Genomic DNA, 18,222 nt, shown 5'->3' on the forward strand with positions numbered 1-18,222 from the left:
CTCTCTAGTAACATTTGTGTGCTCCAGGTAGCTTTTGCACGGCTACTTTTACTTTTATACTTTAAGTAAATTTCCAAGTCTGTACTTTGTTACTCTTACTTGAGTGAAGAAGTTTAATCAGTACTTCCACTTTTACCAGAGTATTTTTTAACACAAGTATCTGTACTTCTACTTAAGTATGGAAAGTGAGTACTTTTGCCATCTCTGGTTTAATGTCAGATTATCTTTTGTTTCTACATCATATCATTGGTCCGATATTAAATGTAATCCAGTATTATAATTTTTTACAAATTAACATTGGCATGACCCCATCCCTTTGGCAAACAGAAATGCAACCTGGAACGCCATGGTACTGAATTTAACACAATTTGGCTAAATCATCAGTTTTTACTTGTCGTTCCTATTTGTTGTTAGTTATTTGGTAGTCACCATAGTATTTTTAATGACATTTTGTGGAATTTCTTCAAAAAATACAGTAGAATTTGTAATAGTTTAAATTTTTTGTCAATTTCAAATGTATTTGTTTAGCATAATATGATACAAAAGCAGTGTATAATAAAACAACAAAAAATGTGCAGATAAACTGACATCCATATACACATACAAATACATATACAGACATACTGTACAAATACGGTCTGTTCATTTAAAATAAATGCTCAGGTGAAAAGAAAGGTCTAAAGTTTTTTACAAGAACAGTTTCTGCAAATGGATATAGTTGATCACTACATTAATTACACGTCATTGTCATGGTAAAGTTGTAAGATAGTGAAAATGCATTATTATATTAATGATTGACGGTGACAGCTAAGGACTTAAAGTAGCAAATTACACTGTAAATAGCACCCATATAGTCACCATGTTTTTTAATGTTATTTATCATTTTGTATGAGTCATGCACCACTTTGAAAGATATCTTATGGAAGAATAAAGGGGCATTTTAGAGTAATTCACGGACTTTAATGTATCTAATTTGGATTTTAGTAATCATTTGGCTCATTAGTTTCAGTATACAAAGTTCAGTTTAAAAATGGGATTTCCTTTTTTGTGTTATAGTTGTGATCCTATGTTACCCTTATCATAACTTTGTAGTGGTGTGCTCTTTATCATTCTGCATGGGTCAATTTACCTCTTTTAATATTTTTTAAAAACTTGCTTTTATTTAATTAATATTTTTTAATTTAGAAAAACTGGTATTTTTCTGTTTGTACATGACGTAATTGTTTATGTTTTATGTTTCTCTGTCTTGTCTTGTCTCATTCTAGCCTTATTTCTGTTTCTGTAACTGACCACAACCCACCTTTTTTTTGTTTTGTTCCATCTCTCCCACCATCCTTTCTCACCTCCTCTTCTTCCTCCTCCTCTAATCACCTACTGTTCCTCTCTTTTGGTAGGAGATAAAGAAAGAGGCAAAGAGGGATGGAGGACAGGCAAGCATGATTAGACCTGACCTTTCCAATGGAAGGGCCAGCCCTGTGTCCGACCCCAGCGCACGATCGGGCAAGAAAGGTGCTACACACACACACACACACACACACACACACACACACACACACACACACGTTACTCATTTGGCAGGTTTAAATCTTCAGTCTCAAACATATTTCCTATTAGTGTGAAGAAGGATTTGGGCCAAGCATTCATAGTGCACACACACAATATATACACATTTGCAGGGGTGGAATGTAACTTAGTACATGTACTTAAGACGTACTTAATTATAAATTGAAGGTACTTCTACTACTTTTCATGTCATTTTATGCTTCTACTCCATTACACCTCAGAGGGAAATATTGTACATTTAACTCCACAATCATTTGCCATGTTTTGTTACTTTACAAATTAAGATTTTAGAAAACAGAAAAATGTGAAAAAGCACAAGTACACCTGAAACGGTTAATTGATTAACTGAAAATAAAAGGGTAATTATTTTGATAATAGTTATTTTTTCATGTAAAATGGCAAATACTTCCTGGTTCCCGTTTCTCGAATGTGATGATTTATTGTTTTTTTCAGTTTTCATGAAGTATCTTCATTAGTACGCGTAACTGTATATCTTTGGGCTTTAGTCAGATGAAATAGGATATTTAAAGATGTTGAACCCTGGAAAATGTAATAGTATTTTAAATTTTAGGACATTTTTATGGACTAGTCCACTAGTTAATTAAATAAATTGTTTAATAGTGCAACTGTCGCAGTTTCCGCATTGAGTACTTTAACTTTTAATACTTTGAAAACATTTTCCTCATTGTACTTTAATACTTTTACTCAAGTACCATTTCCAGTGCCTGACTTTTATTTGTAATGAAGCATTTTAACAATGATATATTAGTACTTTTAGGTAAAGGATGCTTCCTCCACCACTGCCTACATGCAGCAAACACACACCTTACATTTAACATGAGGAGGAGGGACACCTAGTGGACAGAAGAGGAGTCGCAGGGCCACATCTTAATGCCCCCGCTGGTGTAGAATGAGTCGAGATTAATGAGCAGGCTAATGAGTGTAAGACAAACAACTGCAAGGCCAATGGGAAGCATTTGGTGTGGTAGATTGTTATTAAGACTGTTTGCTAATGGAAAAAGTCAAAGGTGTGTGTCAGTCTTTAGCCATGAGGGCTTTATTAAGTCAGTAAGCACCTGCTCACTCATGGATCAAGTCATGGATTATGGATAAGTGCAGGAGGCAATTATGTCACATGTTAACCTAAAACATGTTTGCGTGTGTGTGTGTGTGTGCAGTAGAGCAAATCCGTAAGCGGAGGTGTAAAGCGGCGTTCAGCTACGTGCCTCAGCATGAAGACGAGCTAGAGTTGAAAATAGGAGATGTCATTGAGATCATAGCAGAGGTAAGACTGATTACATTTTATTGGACTCATAATGGAGCTTTTCATCATAAATAACCATTATAAAGGCCAGTTGGCAGAAATCGGCCTACAGGAAACACACAAGCTGTAATGGGGATGAATTCAGCACAAATATATCATAAAGGTTACAAAGATTTGTTTGTTATAATTTAGAAACAGATTTTGTCCTCCAAAAACACTAACAGGTTTATAAATTTGTCATAATTTTTTGATAAACCATTATTTAACATATGAGATGAAATAATTTATCAATTGAAACATTAGTTGATTAACAGAAAATTAACCTTAAACCAAACATCAACACAACTCTGTCTGTGTGTGTGTGTGTGTGTGTGTGTGTGTGTGTGTGTGTGTGTGTGTGTGTGTGTGTGTGTGTGTGTGTGTGTGTGTGTGTGTGTGTGTGTGTGTGTGTGTGTGTGTGTGTGTGTGTATTTGTATGTTCAGGTAGAGGAGGGCTGGTGGGAGGGATTTCTAAATGGGAAGAGTGGAATGTTTCCCTCCAATTTCACCAAAATTATCCAGACGGAGTCGGAAACGTCCTCCTTAAACACCTCGCAAGAGGAGCTGCGCAGCTCCCGCACCAGTGAGTCTCAACCAATCAGATAGTGGGAAGGCATATAAAAATCAATTTAAAAAAAAACATAAGCAACTTGCTTTGTTTGCAATACAAATTGAAAATGATTCTACTGCAGTCTACTGTACCTTAGCAGGAATGCCAAAGCTAATATGTATTTTCTATTCTGTGTGTGTAGGTAAGGACAGCCCAGGCAGTGAAAGTGATGGAGGTGACAGTCGGTCAGAAACGGGGTCAGGAGAAATTCAGCCCAAGAAGGTAATCAATGACATCATCGATGGTACTATGATGGAGCACCTGTGGATGGTATAATGATAGAGCACTTAAATCACTTAAATTATAGGAATTGTTAATCTTTGTAAATTATAGAGTGTGATCTAGGCCTACTCTGTCTGTAAAGTGTCTTGAGATAACTCTTATAATTTGATACTATGAAACGCTGAAACAACTTATTCTAACTGGTCTTAGGACCATCATTAGACAAGAATTATCCTGCCCAAGATCTGAAACTTGTTTAGGGATGGACCTTTTTTTTTAATTCTCTGTAGCGGACGCTTTGAGCAACAAGGTCATATATTTAGTTGAAAGCACAAAACTGAAAAACAAAATTACTTTCTGGTTGGAGATAGACTACTAACAATTTTCACCAAGGACATATGTGTTTACAGCTATACTTGCCAAATTTTTTGAATTTATTTTAATCCTGGCTTGAATGGTGGAAAACAGCAGATGTCGTAAGCTTGGACTCATAGCAGTTAGAACAGAGTCTACAGTGACAATAGAAATATTAAACAAACAGTAGATAACTTAACCCACTCCACCAGCTGTGCAGCATATTGCACTCTCCACTATTTGTCCATGTGCTGAGTACTTTTCCAAATATTCATATTGCTTAAATATGTTTAAATACACTACTTCTGCAGGTCCTGTTTAGATTTGTAAGTACAGTTAATATAGTTGTGTGTAACATAAGGAAAAAGCTGAATAAGTGTTAAGAAAATAATGAGTAAACAGTGTGTGATGGTATAAAGTGGGTTGAGCAAACCCCCGTATGGCTGCCCACATCTCATATTTGTTAACTGGCTATTTCGGCCGGTTGGAGAAGAAGTCAACCAATCAGCTTAGTAGGCATATGAATTATTAGAATATAGAAACTGGCTACTAAGCTATATCAACAATTTTCCTGATTGGTTAGAAAACTAATCAAAATCGTCAAGAATCCAACAAGAAACTGGATAACATAATATCACTGTTTGGGTGAATGAGTGAAGTGAAACAAAATGCCAATTCAGTCTAAGTATTACACTCAAAACATGGCAAAAATTCACAGCTTGTGTTTGTCAACATTGCAGCTAACTGCTATCATAGCTAGGGACAAATGGGACATATTTAGACATATTTTGGGAACAATATAAGCATACAGATAGACATGGGAGAAATGGATTATGCTGCAGTAGTAGTGGTGACTCAAGTTCCCATTTAAATCCACTGAAACTGCTGACTACAGCTGCTGAAGCCCAAGAAGCCCTGTACAAACTTCCAGGCCCCCTAGGGGTCAATGTTTGAACGTCAGGCCACAGATTGTTGGTGAAGTATTTCTTCAAATATTGCGTTAAATGTTGGTGTTTCACTGTGTGTCATCTCACCTCCTTTAAGGTCCGAGGGTTTGGCTTTGGTGACATCTTCAAAGACCAGCCCTTCAGGCTCAGACCCCGCTCAATTGATGTGGACTCAGAGGTGGACAAGGTGACACACACACACACACACACACACACACACACACACACACACACACACACACACACACAGACAGACAGATACATTTTTTGATACTGTGATCATGGTATTGTATAAAGTGAGGGAAGGAAGTCCCAGCCTTGGCTCCTCCTCTTCCTCTGTTTCAGTTTCACAGCACAGGATGTGGATGTGGTTTTTTGTTGACACACACACACACACACACACACACACACACACACACACACACACACACACACACACACACACACACACACACACACACACACACACACACACATCCTGGGATATGTCGAGCAAAGCAGAAGTGAGCACTCCACAGGGCAGAGAGAGAGAGGGAGAGAGGGGAGGGGAGGTTGTACAGTTTTACTGAGGTTTACATATTCACACACACTATCTCCTGCTGCTGCCGGCGCTGATGTAGCAAAGCACCGAGTGCGTGTGTGTGTGTGTGTGTGTGTTTAATAGGAACCAGAGGAGAGAACGGTAGGGTCAAGTTTTCTGTCTTTCTGTACTTCTCTTGTTTTCTTCATCTAGTTAATTTGTTTTATTTTCATCCTTTGTCTCTCTGTTTGTTTCAAGTGTTGTGGTTTAGCCTCAGTGCTGTTTAGTTAGTCGGAAGGTTAGGCGTAGTCTGTTGAGGAAAGTAACAGTTAAAGCATGTGGAAAAGCAGATTTTTTTGTAAGGTTATATAGAGAACAAATTAAAAAGCCTCGGTTTCTAACAAGAGTTGAATGTCTAATGGCCGTAACACCATTTCAAAGATTGCCTCACCTTGCCAAAAATACATGTTGTGACCACTAAATACGGTTTCCTATATTTCTCATGAAAAAGTATTTAGTGTTAGCCCCAAAACATTATCCTTGGCATCTTTAAAAGCACATTTTAACCACCAAGAAACATACAAGTACAGTATATATGAAATCCCAGACTTACTGTTTTTTGGCTTTATTTTGTTATCTAAATAAAATACCTTTATAAAATCCTGCTTTCTGCATGATATATGAACTAACCTCACCAACTACACCGAACCTGAAACTCTCATGTCACCTCATGAGTAGCACTGAGGCCAATGGATGAAAAAATTAGTAGATTTTGGATAAATAAACTAAATAAGTTAAGTGAGTAAAGAAATCAAACACTTGTATGTGAAAAGGCTTTTAAAAGCCCATATTGGTCGCCCTGTAGCTCCTGCAGACATACAAAAGTGTGTGTTTGTGTAAAGGATGTTTGTCAGCCGGTCCTGCTGAGCGGGAGGTTGTTATGTTGCTTTATGGTGAGAGTCTCTCTGCTCTAATGAGGCTCTGGAGGAAGTGACAGGAGAGTGTCTCTATCTGGGACGTGATGGAGGGGGGGTGGTTGAGTCTTTGCAAAGCTACGTCAACTTTATAATTGAACTGTGAAATCATCTGCTTGTGAATTTTGTGAAATCCCAATACAACTACAGTATTGGTGCACATAGTGTTAATAAAAACTGATTTTGTGCTCACAGGTTTGTTCTGGTGCCCCCGTGTTAGCAGATTTTGTTTCATTTGAGGGTTAAAATTCACTGCCACTGGCTCGATATTTTATGGCATACGTCATATTAAAAACTTTCACTTACAAAGTTATAAGTAACACATTAATGTGATGTTCAAATGGGCTTACTTGAACACACCAGGCCATACAGTGCAGCACAGGCCTTATCTCGAGGTTGATCATGTTTGTTTGTTTCACATTCCCTGTGAAACCTCAAGTTGAGTAAGTTCAGATAACTAACAGTTCATGGCTTTACACTCAGGTTTGAATTTCTTGCCTCTGGTTACACTTTGGTTCACAATGACAGATGTCAGTACTGTAGGGTTGTGTCAAGTTTCTGTAATACATGAGAAATGAGTTCCTGTTCCTTTTTGAAACTAAAAGTGGTGAAAGTTTTAAACATTTGATGCTTCTGGCATCAGGGCAATCTTATTGGTCGATCCCTATTGCCTACGAGAGAACCAAAGAAACAAGATGATTGGACATGGAAACGTCTCTGTGACCTTGTGATGATGTATCAATGCTTGTGGTACCACATGGGTCTCATTAGAGACTGAGGGGGAGAAAGGGAAGGGTGTAGAAAGAGGAGAGAAGCTGGCGGGGGGGGGGGGGGGGGGGGGGGGGGGGGGGGGGGGGGGGGGGGGGGGGGGGGGTGTTTGGTGTTTTTTTCCCTCTCAGCCCTCTCAGAACAGAGCTATGTGTGTGTTTGGGACAGACTAGGTCTTGTGTGTGTGGGTGTGGGTGTGGGTGGGTGGGGCGTAGGGGAATGGAAGAGCCACCCTGGTTCCGCAAACACTGTCAAGGGATCCACTCCAGCCAGAAAACAATGACTCCTTTAACAACCTACACACACACACACACACACACACACACACACACACACACACACATTGGGAAGTTAGCTCATTGGTTTTTGTTCTAAATCTGATCCCATCTTCTTTAACTAGCTGGTTACATTGAAGCAATAATGTTAGGTTGAATTATTTCCACATCAAAAATTCCAATAGCTGGAATTTATCTAATGTATGAAACAGCAGCTTTTAAAACATGCAATTATTATACAAGGAGGAATCCATTACAGGCAATGCAGAAATGTCAGTTTCTGTGTTCCAGTACTATTGAGTAAACTCTGCTGCCACTATCAAACCAACCACAGCTGAATCAAACCAGGTCACGGTATTCTCTAGAGACGTCGGCCAGCACAGGAAGTCCCAAACCAAGATAGACAACAACGTGAATTGGATCACTGGTTACAACACGATGCAATCTGCTGGAGGTCTAAGTGCATCTGAGGTTGTGTGTTAAACTTAATGTTTACTTCCATCTGTCCTTCACTCAGCTGAACGAGGCAAAAGCAGCCAGCGTTGCCTCAGAAACCATGAAGACTGAACCTGACGGCAAAGTCAGAGGTGAGAAGTTACAGCTTTACTGTTCTTAAAGATAATTCTGAAATAATAAAGATAAGCAGTCTGATAATAACCAGAAACGTTCAACCATTTCCCAAAGCATACCAAAGTTATTAGATCACTTCCTAACTTTCTTGCGAAGGTTTTTCTTTCCTTTGTCACAGTATTGTAATTTAGTCTTGCTAAGCCCAAACTTTTAAAACGCTTCCTAGATGATGTGTTCAGGTGCTTGTGGAAATCCCCAACATCCAAATTTTTACTAGTTGGATGCAAGAAGTATTGCATTTAACATGTTATGGTCAAAATGTTTAATACAATCAGCTTTTTCTAAATAATCTGGTATTTTTCAGTAGCAATGTGTTGTAAACCATCCCTCTCAAAGCAAATTCATGTTGTGGATTTTGTACCTTTGATTGTTGGTGAAAACGTCCTTCATTGACTTGTTTCTCAGCTGTTAAGTTTTCTTTTTCTTGACTTTATCATAAATTTGATTGGTAGGGCGGGAGCAATGTAAAGTCCTCTTTCCATATGAAGCACAAAATGAAGACGAGCTGTCACTCAAAGAGGGTGAAATCATCAACATCATCACCAAGGTGTGTGTGTGTGTGTGTGTGTGTGTGTGTGTGTGTGTGTGTGTGTGTGTGTGTGTGTGTGTGTGTGTGTGTGTGTGTGTGTGTGTGTGTGTGTGTGTGTGTGTGTGTGTGTGTGTAATTCTTCATATTGTATACATGGGAGTGTCTGCTTTGATTGCTACATCATTTGGTCAGTTTGATTTGTTTGTGCACATATGAAACATTTGCATGGTCCAGGTGCACACTAAATACACGCAGCAAGCTTTTGAAGTGTAGTTTAGACCAAACACCTTGCTGTCTTTTTCCCAGGAGTGTGCCGATGCAGGTTGGTGGAAGGGGGAGATCGGAGGAAGGCAAGGTGTCTTCCCAGATAACTTTGTCAAACTACTAGAAGTGGAGAAAGAGGTAACTTTGTCTGGTTACCGTGACATTAAAAGCCTAGAAAGTATTGAAGACATGATGCCTTCTCAAAGTGTTTTCGTAATGTTTCTGTGTCTGTGTGTGTTTCCAGAGACCAAGGAAACCGCCTCCTCCCAGTGCACCAGGTGCTAAACACACCACAGGTACAGTAGCATCTTATTTCCTTTCCTCTCTTGTATTTCTACGTTCTGAGAGACAAAGAGAGAGAAACAGAAACCTGTAAAAACTCTGACTTGTAGAGAGAAAGTCGGAGGTCAAGAAGGTTCCACCTGAGCGGCCTGAACATCTGCCACAGAGAGACCAGGATCGAGGTACAGTCTAGACCCCTTTGGCTCTGCTCAGCCCACCTTCAGTCTGCAACATTCTACTCCTCTGTTCAGCTTGCAATGGGCTGATCACTAACTGGCATGCTTATTATTACTAATACAGCATTTGATTGGCTGGGTTACTTTACAGAATAAAAAGGGCATTTTTTTCCCTTGTAAAGGGAGCCAAACATGCAGCAGGCTTCTATTGAAACAAAAGCAGTAGGAAAATCCCTTGCTGCATGTTTGTCCTCCCTTGTATAGCGGAAGAACAATGCTTTGATTGAACACATGCTGTCAACTTCATTCCTTGTGCAACAGGAGGCTTTAGGCACTGTGGTTTTGAGCTTGACAAATGCTGACACCAACTATTGCAATATAGTTTTCAGAGTTGTATCTTTATATCGGATGAATACAATACAAATAGAATTAACAGGAGAAATGCTATTCATACAATATTTGACCCCATTTAGTCGCTTTTCCGAGATTTAGTAGGCTGTGGTGGAAGAAGCGCTCCATAATCAGCTAAATATACGTTTCACTCATATATGATCATATATGACATTAGATTGTTAATATTGATACATCATTGCATATGTAGACTGTAACTAGCGTAGCTGGTGGAGGTGGAGGTGGTTTACTATTTTATATAAAGTTAGTCAGTTTAATCCCATGGTTTGTCAACTAATGGTCAGGGCCCCTTTAATGTTATGTAGTTTAAAGGGCTACAAGATAAATCAGAGGAGTTGTTAGATAATTAATCGGAGAGAAAAGAAGATGTTTTATATATACAAATTTGTTTTGGTTCTTTTGGGGAACTTTTTCTCCATTTGCTTTTTGTGAAATATTAATAATTTGGCTTCACACGGTTATTAAAATGGGTAAATCCCTCTCTGATTGAACAACTCACCACACAACATGTAGACACTATTGTATTAGTTCCTCTTTTATGTTTTAACACACTAGTGACTAGTTACTACAGCTGTCAGATAAACATACTGGAGCGCAAAGTACAATATTTCCCGCTGAAATAATACAGATAGATACAGATAGCTTTATTTGTCACATATGCACAAGTACACAGCGAGATGATGCTTTTTTTGGAGCAAGCCAAGAAATGTAGTGGAGTTCAAGTAAAAAGTTGTGTGTGTGTGTGTGTGTGTGTGTGTGTGTGTGTGTGTGTGTGTGTGTGTGTGTGTGTGTGTGTGTGTGTGTGTGTGTGTGTGTGTGTGTGTATTTCTTTTTTTTTCTTCTTTTTTTTCCACAAGTGTAAAATCCCCCATCGGGGTGGAATTATTCTCCAGGTTTTAGTAGAGATGGAGCAGTGTTATAGATTTTCTTGCAATGTGACTTCATGGGGAGGTTCTTAAAATTAAATTGTAAAAAAAAAAGAGCACAATCTCCTAAATGTTTTGACAGTTTTTTCATAAATAAATAATTTCTCAATAAGATAAAATCTCATGCATACTCATTAACCAAAAACATAACTATATAAGCTACATATCAATCCTACTGCCACCACTTTGACCTGATCCTTCTGATCCTGCTCTAGTCTTTGTTGCCCTCCTATTTTTTTCCCTTCCCGCTCTTCTTCTTCTTCTTCTTCTTCTTCTTCTTCTGTTTTTTCCCCAACAACTTTCTTTTGCTTAGTTTTTGTCCTCTTGGGTTAGATTTAGTTCCTTTACATTCATCACTTATACTCCTACCTTTACTTTACCTTAATTGTGTGTAAGTGTTTCACACATTCACCTCTACAGGTCTGCATTCATGTTGTATGTCTGTTTTTGTTGTTGTTATTTTTCCCTTTAAACATCCATGTGTATTTTTGTACATTTTTGTTTGTGTGTAGGTGAAGAGATGAAGGTTGGAGACAACCCCAAGCCCTCTATCCCATCTAGCATTCCTAAGAAACCCCTCCACCCAAAGACAAGCACCTCCTCTTCCTCCCAACCCCCACGGCGTCCTGAAAGACCACCCACTCTAGCGTCAGTACACATACACACACACACACACACACACACACACACACACACACACACACACACACACGCTCTAACGGTAAAAAATCCTATATACTCCAGAGTATATACAGCCTAATGTTGTTGTATGGTTTACATGCTCAGGTGTGAAAGCCCCAAGTCTGAGGGTGGGGCTTCGACACCAGATTCTGCCCCACATGACACTGGTGAGTTTGACTGACAGGAGCAATGCCCAATGAGATCAAGACATGGTTCCTCAGTAACTCTTTGAGCGCCCCCTCTCTCTCTCTCTCTTTGTCTCATCCTGTGGAACTTAAGCTGCTGCTGATCAGGTGTGTTTGTGTTTCTGATGTGCGTTTGTGCAGATGTGGACCTCGACGCGGTGGTGCCATCAACAGAGAAGCTGAGTCATCCAACGGCGACACGGCCGAGAGTCATCGACCGTCGGCCTCGCTCCCAGATCATCGCCCCCGTGAGTGTGTTTATAGCCGTGAAGGATATTCATTCTAAAATACTGGAATTATTATTATTGTGTCAAAGTCAGTATTGTAAGAAGTACTCGGATCCTTCACTAAAGTTAAAGTAGCAGTAGCACCATATAGAAATAGTCTGTTTTAAGAAAGTCTGTTTTCAAAAAGTATTCGCATCAAAATATAAATTGACTTGTCATGCAGAATACACCATTTCAGAATAATGTATATTCAATTATTAAATTAGAATAAATTATGTGTTAATGTGTTTTTCACTTTAATGTTGCATCTGTAAATGTGGAGCTAATAAATCTTTATTCATATCTACAATGTAACTTAAGTTTTTAAATAAATGTAAAGTACAATATTGTCATCTGAAATATAGTGGAGTAGAAGTATAAAGTAGCAAAAAAAGGTAGTATATTACTAAAAGTAATATAGTAAAAATTACTATTATTAAATTACGTACAGTATTTCTGATATCAGTACTTCCGAAAGCCACATACTTTTCTCTGAATAAATAAGACCATCACTGTCTTTGTTGCAGTCTTCCCTGTCAGGTATCGATCTGGACCCCCCTGGAGTGGAGGACAGGAAGGACAGAGGAAAGGTGGAGCTGGAGTCTGTGTCCTCCAGACCTGCAGAGGTTCCCCTGAGGAAAGGAGGATCCACAACCCCTGTATGACCACTTTCTTTCACTCGTTCTTTCATCCAGCAGAGGGCGCAACAACACAATTTTCATGTTTCTGTGCACTATTTGTAATGCACAGATGGATTTTTTTGTGTTCCTCATAAACACTCTACACCCTGCTTGCTGACTAATGTGATATTTAGTTTTTTGACAGATGACAACATGTTTTTTTGTAATTCATCACTTCACATCAGTAAGAAATGCAGTTATCATTTTAGTTTTAGTTTTAAAAGGTGGATGTTTTTCAATTGGCAAAACAACTGCACAACAAGGTCCATTAGTAACTGCCCTGCAGCTTTCAACCATATCAAAGTCTTCCTCATCACATGGAGATTGGGAGATTGTTCTAAAATTATAGATGTGACTATTTCAATTTTTCTCAGAACGTTTAATCCGGAAATGCTTAAAATTTTTTTACCACAAACAAAGTCACATATTTATGCTGTATTTTGGATTCCTACATTTACTGAAAGCTCTTAAGATTTATAAAAATAAAGCAACTACCAGGTTATACAGTATATTAAATGTATGGGCAAAATATAATGATTTCTAAATTGTTAATAGCCTTTATCTGTGTTTACATTTCTTCTCAGGTACCTGACAGTAAAGCACCACTGCCTGCCAAGCCCTCTGCCCTGACCCCGCCAAGCGCCAGTCATCGCCCCACATCCCTGTCTTCCACCTCGGGTCTGAGCCCCTCCCCTGAGCTCCGGCATTCTCCTCTGACCCCCCTGACACTGGAGGAACTCAGGAACCAGCTGAGAGAGCTGAGGGCTTCTGTAGAACTGCTCAAAAGCCAGCACAGGTACATCACATGCACAGTACATACCAACCTAGAATCAGTGACATCTTATCAATCACTTCTCAAAACTTATCTTAAAAAAAAAAGCTTTTTATAAATGCTAGCACACCATTTTATATATGTATTATTATTACTGTATTATTGTTACTTTTTATCATACATTGTTGGGTATTTTACTTCATTCCATTTATCTGATCTGATCTGCTTTTATTTTCCTCATCGCAGTCCTGAAATGTTTTAATCCTGGTTCAGCCATTTAAAGCACTTTGTAACTTTTTGTTTAAAAGCACTGTATAAATATAGGATTATTATTATTATGTTTGTGTTTATCAGAGTCAAGATGGGTTTTTGTGTATTTGTGTGTATTTCAGACAGGAAATGAAGCAGTTGACCAAAGCGCTGGATGAAGAGAAGAAGATTCGTGTTAGTTTACAGGTGAGACTCATAAAGAATTAAGACGTTTGGTTACGGAACAAACAAAGCAGGTTCATTAGTAATTGGCAACAATAGCGATATATATCTTAGAATATCATATAAATGTGTATGTACTGCATATATTAAGTTTTGTTACATTATTTTGTAAAAGAAATGCCCAAGAAGCTTAAACAGCACTAAATGTCTGATTTAGCACCTGAGAAATACGAGTTATTTCCATCATATGCACCAAAAATGTATATATAGTGTGTGTGTATCTATCTCTCTATATATGTATATATATATTTACATATATATGAGTATGTGGACGATCACGTGGACACCCAAACCAGGACTATGAAGAAATGTTTTTCCCAGTTTGATGAGGAAGCATACAGTAATTGTCTCAGGTTCTTTTGCCTTGAATGTCATGTGCCCTTCAGCAAAACATCCTTCATCCATCAATTAATTGATTAATTGAAAGAAGAGTCTGCAGATTCTCTAGTATCGCTACTGTGATTTCATCCACGAAGGATTTTCAAAACAGGAACTACATGTCTTTGAGTGTAAAAGAAATTAAATCCCAATATGTCTGTGTTTGATTGACAGATGGAAGTAGAGCACATAAGGAAGAGCCTGTCAAAATGAAGAATAAAGGGTCCTCTTATCACCGCATCGGGGACCAACATTTGAAAACATTTACACTGTTGGCCGAGACACTTTAGTCAAAATAAATTTTGTGCCAACGATCATAAAGATCAACATCAGCAACATTACAGTACAATGGAATCAGCCACCTCCCTCCTCTCTGAAGCCGCCTTATTCTGCGTTTACTTCTTTATTTCTCTTGTTAAGTTCACTGCTATCTTGTCTCAGCTTGCTGTGCCACTGGTACGGACTGGCTGTGTTTTGCCACGGTTACGGAACGATGACAGAGAGGCAGCCATGGCAACTTCGCTGGTACCATTCTGTCTGAAGGAAACTTGGAACTCGTTCCTTTGTAGCCCGGTTTGTTTAGATGACCTCTGTGCTGGTCTGTGTCCACACTGCGGCCTTCGCCTCTTATCTGTTTGTGTTTGTGATTGTTTTTGTTTTCCATCCATCTGAGAACTGGAGTTTTAGACCTTCAAATTAGGGACATTTTTGTAAGGTGAAGTTGTTTTGGCCGGATCATGACTTCTTCAACGGTCAGAATTTGGGTTGATCAAAGTCTCCACTCTGAGTTCATTCGGGTTGTATTGTTTGACTCTCTGAGCTTGATGTTTCTATGGTACACTGCAGACGGGGATTTTCAAACCATCAACCAGTAACAGCAATGGCATTGGAGACAAAATTCCTGAACCTTTTATTCTTAGTGGCATATTTTTTTAATTTGCAGTCAAATGTCCAGCCTGCCAGGAGGTCAAAATTATAAGCACATCAACATTCTTCACCCAATCCGTTGAATTAAGTCTTACCAACATGACACGTACTGAAACTATAGGTGCTATTTAAATGAATAGTTGAACAGTTTTGGAAACTATGCTTATTTGCTTTATTGCTGGGGAGTGATGAGAAGAGCAATGCCTTCTCATGTCTGTATATTAAATATAAAGCTACAGGGAGCAGCTAATACGCTTAGCTTAGCATACAGACCGAAAACCCTGGAGAAACAGTTAGCCCGGCTCTGTCCAAGGGTAAAAGAATCTGCCTACCAGCCCTTCTGAACCTCAACAACTAACATGTTATGTCTTATTTGAAAATGACAATTTATGGACTTATGATGACAAAAAAGAGATTCCAATCAAGAAATAAACCCCTTACACAAAGAGTTGCTGCAGTACTACGGCGGCTTTGCTTTTTAACATGAAAGCCAACAACGGCAGCACAATGCTGCTCCAGATTTGGGGAGCGAAGAGGCTTAACATTTAGCCTAGTCTCGCTTTGCCTGACCATCCTCCACAGCTCAGCGAGGGAGGGTCTGGCTAATCCACACAGCATTTTAGAATGGGAGAAAAACGTGCTCTGGTTTATTGGCTTTTCTTGAAAATCAATCACAATCGTCTTGGGCGGCGCTAAGCACCGGGGAAAGCAGCGGTGCCGCTGCGTAATAGCCTCAGGAAAGAACTTGTTTTGGTGGAACGTGAACGTTCAAAAGTTGTTTTAGTTGTGCAACAGAAAACTCAGATTGGACAGATCATCTGTCTCTCTGTCTCAATTTACCATGCAGAGAGCTGAGGAGCAGTTAACCATAGTCCTCATAAATCCACCGGAGTTTAAAATTCCAACACAAGGAAAACGAAAGGGAAACTGGCATCGCCGAAAAGAAATGCATCTGGTGGAATTTCCTGTGCCACCGGAGCAATCCTGAAAGTGGAACAATGAGGATAAAGAAGTATAGTATAGGATATAGAGGATACATAGGATGTGGTTCTGCCCTTCTGGCTGTCTCTTTCACACAGACGTTTCAGGTCTGTGACTACCTCTGCTTTTTACAACTCTGTCCACCCTTCCCGTCTCTGTACCTTTTACACAGAATGGCGAGGCGGAATAGAAGCGCCACATTCCCACATTGAACAGGCTGTGTGAAAGGCTGACTGTAGTTTCATATTTAAACATACACACATGAGTGTTATCAATGTAATCATATAACTTCGCAAGAAAGCAAAGAAGCAAATTTCGCACAATGTCAAACTTTCTTTGGCAACGTTAAAAACTACCCAGTGATACTTGGCTGCAAATTAATATAAGAAAAGCACATGTCACTGCATGAACACGCCTACAGTATCTATGATATCTATTATGTCAAGAGTATTGCCTTCTGGACCAAAACATATTATTTTACCTTTTTTTTTTGCTTTTGCACTTTTGCACCACGACTCCTGAGATCCATATGCATCTGATGTTTCTGGTGCTCTTTTGGCAGCAGATGAAGGGTAAATACAGGGTCTGAGGAATGTAGTCAGTGAAAAGGACCTCACAGGTAAAGGAAGATAAAAATGTGTGTGTGCATGTCTGTGCCTATGTGTGGTAGCATGCACGGCTGTTTGCCTCCCTTCCTTATATGTGCACAGAATCTATGGCAACCCGTCACTGTGGCCTTCCTGTTTCTGACTCCAAATTTTCCTTTCTTCTTTCTTTCTTTCGTATGACAACAAGAAAACAACCACAACTGAGTCTACAAGTTGTTTTCTTGAATTGGTCCTTTCTCTCCAGGATAGTGATAAATATATATACTTTTATATTTCAGTGTAATAAAGATGCTATTATGTACTGTATGTTTGCATATTACGTTTTTTGTTTTTTTAAATACCAAACCTGTTTGAATTGTTTGATGGTGAAGTGTAGAATATACAGTACTTTTTTAAGGAGCATTCTGTTGCTCTTTACATTGTTTATTCAATCAGTTGGTGCTCCGTTATAGAAAACTGTTTGAAGAGCAATGGATGTGTGTTGGTGACAGATGGAAACTGGACGTGTGAGTAAACAAAAAGAGAAGTGAAAGTCCTTATTCAGCCTTAACGGGCACTGAAATCACCGCAGAATTTTTGAAACAGCATTTATTCATTTGTAAATCCCTGAAAATGTGTAAAAGAAGCAATGTCATTCAACCTTACTATTGCAGTTTGTTACTGAAACGTTTTTGGGGGGTTTATTCTAGAAAAACAGTCACATTTTATTTTTATTTTTTAAAACATTTTTTAAGCCTTAGCACAGCTGAGACAATCTAACTAACTAAAAAAGTATTAAAGCATTCAAAGAGGTCCTCCAGCAATTTAGTATTGCACTTCCACAGTGTTTAGGGACTCGCAAGAGAGACAGAAGAAGACTGGTCACACATGAGGGGACAGAGGGCGAGAAGCTCCAAAACCACTGGGTCCTATGCTTCCCATAATGCATTATTAATTATCCTGTTTGTGAAGTCTGTAAAAAAGTCCACACTTTTTAATGGTGTATTCTGTTAAACATTCTATATCTCAAGCCCAAATCAAGAAAACCCTTAGGACATCACTATGCCATCATTGAGGTTATTACTTTTAAACTTTCAAAAGCTCCCTCCAGTGCATCAGAACATGTATAAACAGTTTACACTGCCTGGGTAGTGCTTCTTGTCACTAAGAAACTAAATAAAATTGTATTAGAATGGCTTTATTGTAGAAATGCATCAAATGTTAAATGTTAAAGGAGTAATGATGAACCTGCAGAGAATCATCAGCTGAATCTGCAGCTCCCCTCATCTTTAAAGAGCTGTATTTTGAGTTTCAGCTCATTGTTTAGCTTTCCGACCTACAACTTTGCTGTTTTGGTTCACTGTAATATAATTCTATAGAAACCCACTGTACACTACTGTATCTGCACCAAACAGCAGACAGACACTGTTAGAGACTAGCTGGTGAACGTAATGGAGCATTTAACAGCTAAATAGCAAGGTATTTACCTTGGGAGTTGGAAGAGACCATAAACAGCTAT

General features: G+C 38.9%; 1 protein-coding gene across 6 annotated transcripts in view; it reads left to right on the forward strand.

The window, feature by feature from the left end:
* Nucleotides 1–17,030, forward strand: part of sh3kbp1 (SH3-domain kinase binding protein 1) — a 32,204-nt gene extending 15,174 nt beyond the window's left edge. For 3 of the 6 annotated variants that reach the window (XM_034861975.1, XM_034861979.1, XM_034861977.1), the window contains 17 exons: nucleotides 1,395–1,509; nucleotides 2,742–2,848; nucleotides 3,311–3,449; nucleotides 3,619–3,698; nucleotides 5,097–5,186; nucleotides 8,054–8,123; nucleotides 8,619–8,713; nucleotides 9,002–9,097; nucleotides 9,204–9,255; nucleotides 9,352–9,423; nucleotides 11,267–11,402; nucleotides 11,541–11,602; nucleotides 11,762–11,868; nucleotides 12,414–12,545; nucleotides 13,151–13,362; nucleotides 13,731–13,794; nucleotides 14,383–17,030. In XM_034861975.1, coding sequence (XP_034717866.1) covers nucleotides 1,395–1,509; nucleotides 2,742–2,848; nucleotides 3,311–3,449; nucleotides 3,619–3,698; nucleotides 5,097–5,186; nucleotides 8,054–8,123; nucleotides 8,619–8,713; nucleotides 9,002–9,097; nucleotides 9,204–9,255; nucleotides 9,352–9,423; nucleotides 11,267–11,402; nucleotides 11,541–11,602; nucleotides 11,762–11,868; nucleotides 12,414–12,545; nucleotides 13,151–13,362; nucleotides 13,731–13,794; nucleotides 14,383–14,421 — 1,668 coding nt within the window. In that variant the 3' untranslated portion in view covers nucleotides 14,422–17,030. The remainder of the gene's footprint in view (nucleotides 1–1,394; nucleotides 1,510–2,741; nucleotides 2,849–3,310; nucleotides 3,450–3,618; nucleotides 3,699–5,096; nucleotides 5,187–8,053; nucleotides 8,124–8,618; nucleotides 8,714–9,001; nucleotides 9,098–9,203; nucleotides 9,256–9,351; nucleotides 9,424–11,266; nucleotides 11,403–11,540; nucleotides 11,603–11,761; nucleotides 11,869–12,413; nucleotides 12,546–13,150; nucleotides 13,363–13,730; nucleotides 13,795–14,382) is intronic. The other 3 variants (XM_034861976.1, XM_034861978.1, XM_034861980.1) reach the window with 3 other exon arrangements.
* The last annotated feature ends 1,192 nt before the right edge of the window (nucleotides 17,031–18,222 follow it).

The sequence above is a fragment of the Etheostoma cragini genome, chromosome 22, assembly GCF_013103735.1.
Source record: "Etheostoma cragini isolate CJK2018 chromosome 22, CSU_Ecrag_1.0, whole genome shotgun sequence".
Taxonomy (NCBI): domain Eukaryota; kingdom Metazoa; phylum Chordata; class Actinopteri; order Perciformes; family Percidae; genus Etheostoma; species Etheostoma cragini.